This window comes from Drosophila yakuba, chromosome X (genome assembly GCF_016746365.2).
Source record: "Drosophila yakuba strain Tai18E2 chromosome X, Prin_Dyak_Tai18E2_2.1, whole genome shotgun sequence".
NCBI lineage: Eukaryota > Metazoa > Arthropoda > Insecta > Diptera > Drosophilidae > Drosophila > Drosophila yakuba.
The window spans coordinates 5,687,138-5,690,324 of NC_052526.2; the positions used below are offsets into that span (position 1 = coordinate 5,687,138).

Below are 3,187 nucleotides of genomic sequence, written 5' to 3' on the forward strand. Positions count from 1 at the left end.
TTTGAATCTTAATTTCTGTGAGGGAAGGCAAAAGTTAACTGAGCTTGCAGGCTGTACGGCGGCGAATCGCAACAAATGGAAATTCTGTCAGGCCTGAAATCCTTTTATAATGACAAAAGGTTTCCACCTCTAAGCGGATTACAGCAACAGCCAAAGCAAAAGCAACAAAAGCACTTTGAGCTCCCGACCCGAGGAGCCCAAGGAGTAATACCTCACCATTGGCGTCTGGGAGGGAAATGGGGGCTATTCGAGTCTCAGAGAGCCTTCCTAATTAATTGGGGGCTGCAACTAGGCAGCTACTAGGAATTGAATCTTGAATCGAACGAAGTAATATATTTAAGCAGAAGCACGACAATACATGATTGTGTGTGTGTGTGTGTAAACGGAATGTGTAGTTATTCTCAATATTCGTCATTCATTATGAAAATGAAAAAACGAACTCTATAATTTCGTATGCGAATTTCGTAACGATGCAAATGCTTGTTTTCGTTTGCCTTGTTGTTGTTTAGTCTTTTGTAAACATTTTGTAGTGGAGTGCTCCTTTGTGGTTCTGATTCGAAGGACTCATAGCTCCAAGCTCTCATTATCGCTGAGATCCTCGGAATCGGCCAAGGGGGCCGTGTTTCTGGGCAGCAGGAAGCGCACCTGCGGAGTTTGCGAGGTGGGAAAAGTCTGTTGGGTCACTGTGCCAATGCCAGTGCCATCTCCAGTGCCCGAGCCCACGGCAGAGTCCTGGGGCCAACGGAAGCCCCCAGCCTGCGCTACTGAGCTGGAAGCGGGCTCCGGATCCCGCTGAGCGCTGGACGAATGCATGAAGATCAAGTGACTGGCAATGTGAGCGATGCGAATCGGATTCGACGATGGCACCGCCGCGCAAACCGGGCAAATAACGACTGTGCGCGTCAGGCGATGTTTTGCCTTGCAGTGCTCCTTCAGGTCCTCGAGGGACAGCCCCATTTTGCCGCACACGGGGCACGTGAAGCTGTCGGCGCACATGGTCGGAATGGCCTCCCCGGCGAAGTGCAGCTCAAGGGCGGCACGATCCATTAGGCACTGCAGTGGATGGGCGCGATCGTGCTGCCCGTTGGAGACCCCATTCTCCTTGCAGGTGGAGCAGAGGTCGTAGTCCAGACAGCGCAGGCACTTGTAGCGATAGTGGACCAGTCTGCTGTTGCCGCATCCGTCGCAGTGCACGTCCCAGTGACCCGACATGTGCACGTCCTGGCGGCCAAGGGCCCTCGCTGGGAAATCCTGCCGAAATGCAATTAATTCATGTATAACACTCACACACATCCATTCACTTACGGAATCAAATGCTCGGTATAGTCTCATTGTAGAAAGTTATGTGAAAAGTAAGAGAATTATTCCGGCACTGGCGACTGTGATGTGACTAAGCAAATTTCTTTCGATTACTTACGATGACGATAGACATGAGACGAGACCGAGACTGCTTTAGGTTAAAAACAGAAATAGAGCACTTCAAAAACTATTCAGACATAGGCGACTGTGATATGACCAAAAAAAAAATACCCTCAAATACAATTTCTGTTTAATCAGAGTTGGTTTTTTAAGAAAAACATGAGCCGAGACTAGCAAGTTGAATTTGGGAAAAGCTACTTTATGTGAAAAGTGAAAAAGAACACTTTAAAAACTATTCATACACAGGTGACTGTGATGTGATTAAAAAAATACTTTCGATTACGATTACGATTAACATAACAATATTGGAAAAGCTACTTTTTCGCACGTGGTCTTAAATTGAAGAAACTCTTCACAAATTGTGGTTGCACTGTGTGGCCTTTTCAAGGCTTCAACCGATTCGAGTCAGATATATGTTTAGCCCCAAATCCACACCCAAACTCCTTGAAAAGCCGCCTGTTGGCTCGTTTTGGTTTCGTTTGTTCGCGCTTTGTACATAAATTTCATGCAAATTGACTAATTAATTTTTGCGCAATGGATTCTTATCGCATGCACTGGGCAATATATTCGTTATTTGCATATTGCACCTGTGTTGGCTGGCTGAGTTTTTTAGGTGAGTTCAGGTGATGGGCCTAAGGCCAGCCCACGCACTTGCATTCGCCCCAGGCAGTTACACTGAAAACAATTTTCGGTAGACGTGTCACATGAAAAAAAATCTATATTCGCGTGGCCAACTAACGTTGGGATGCTACATTATAGAGGAGGCTGAACTGCAGGAATATCTTAATACCTCAGAACCCGCAAGAACCCTCAGAGCATACAAATAGCTCTTTTTTGTTACCATATTTTTGTGGCAGTTTACCCACTGTGGTGCGCTAAAAACAACAACCATTTTAATGACGCATATTAAGCATAACCACACAACTAAACGCAGAGCAAAAGGGGGTACACTGCGGGAAACCGGGGCCACAATATATATGTGTTCGTATGTGCGGGGAAAATGCACAATGCTTCCGTGTTTTTCCCGCAGGACAGCGGCTGCCTTTAAGCCTGCCAAATATGCTGATTGCAGCAATAATGATGATTATGTTTGCGCGGCCTGCATGCGCGGCTCGAATTTGTTGGCCACAGCGGAAGGAAGTCGAAAGCATTGACAATGCCAGCGACACGGAACATGGCCAAAGGGGGTTGGCTTAAGGCCGGCGGCACAGGCGGTGGCAAAGGCGAACCCGAAGGGGGGAGGGGGCAGCAAGTGCAGCCACAATGCCAACGACAATGACGAGCTGCAAAGGCATTTAAGGACTTGCAAATGGCACTGCTCCCACTCCTGCTCCTGCTCCTGCCACTTGACTACTCGACTGACTGACAAACTGACTAACTGACATCCAACAAATGCGAAAAAGAAACATCTAGCGGGTTGGTAAGCGGCAGCTTATGGAAATATCCCAAGACCGTGGGGCCTAACTCGTTTGGAGAAATACTCTTTCCAAATAACTATATGATATATAATAATATCTGATTTATACTTCGCTAGTGTTAATATGAGTTCCATGAGTGCCAGCATGGTGGACCATTTCGTTTGTTTGTTTATTCACTGAACTTCAATTACGTTATCTACTTCATGTGTTTTTATTGCCATGCAGATCAACATCAAAATAATAATGCAAATTGTTGCATTTATTTCGACAAAATAAGTACTTGATGAATACTTTTTTAGTTTAAATACAAAGGCAAGCAACCCAACTCATTAAAGGGCATACACTGTGCA

General features: G+C 46.0%; 1 protein-coding gene across 4 annotated transcripts; it reads right to left on the minus strand.

The window, feature by feature from the left end:
• Positions 1–306: 306 nt before the first annotated feature.
• Positions 307–1,632, minus strand: LOC6524349 (E3 ubiquitin-protein ligase KCMF1). 4 transcript variants are annotated; one of them, XM_039377565.2, is made up of 3 exons: positions 1,418–1,630; positions 1,306–1,327; positions 307–1,251 (listed from the first exon to the last, which is right to left on the minus strand). In XM_039377565.2, exon 3 carries the CDS (start codon positions 1,210–1,212, stop codon positions 565–567), a length of 648 nt encoding a protein of 215 aa, XP_039233499.1. In that variant the 5' UTR covers positions 1,213–1,251; positions 1,306–1,327; positions 1,418–1,630; the 3' UTR covers positions 307–564. The 4 variants fall into 4 exon arrangements, with proteins under 4 accessions (XP_039233499.1, XP_039233498.1, XP_015045631.1 ...); XM_039377564.2 differs by lacking the exon at positions 1,306–1,327 and having other exon boundaries at positions 1,418–1,632; XM_015190145.3 differs by lacking the exon at positions 1,306–1,327 and having other exon boundaries at positions 307–1,241; positions 1,418–1,631.
• Between the last annotated feature and the right edge of the window lie 1,555 nt (positions 1,633–3,187).

Bases quoted from the DNA above. Each gene is read 5' to 3' on its own strand.
- LOC6524349 (XM_002100171.3), bottom strand. From the start codon at position 1,332: ATGAGACTATACCGAGCATTTGATTCC. The intron at 1,252-1,305 runs GTAAGTGAATGG...GCATTTCGGCAG, and splicing joins TATACCGAGCATTTGATTCC to GATTTCCCAGCGAGGGCCCT.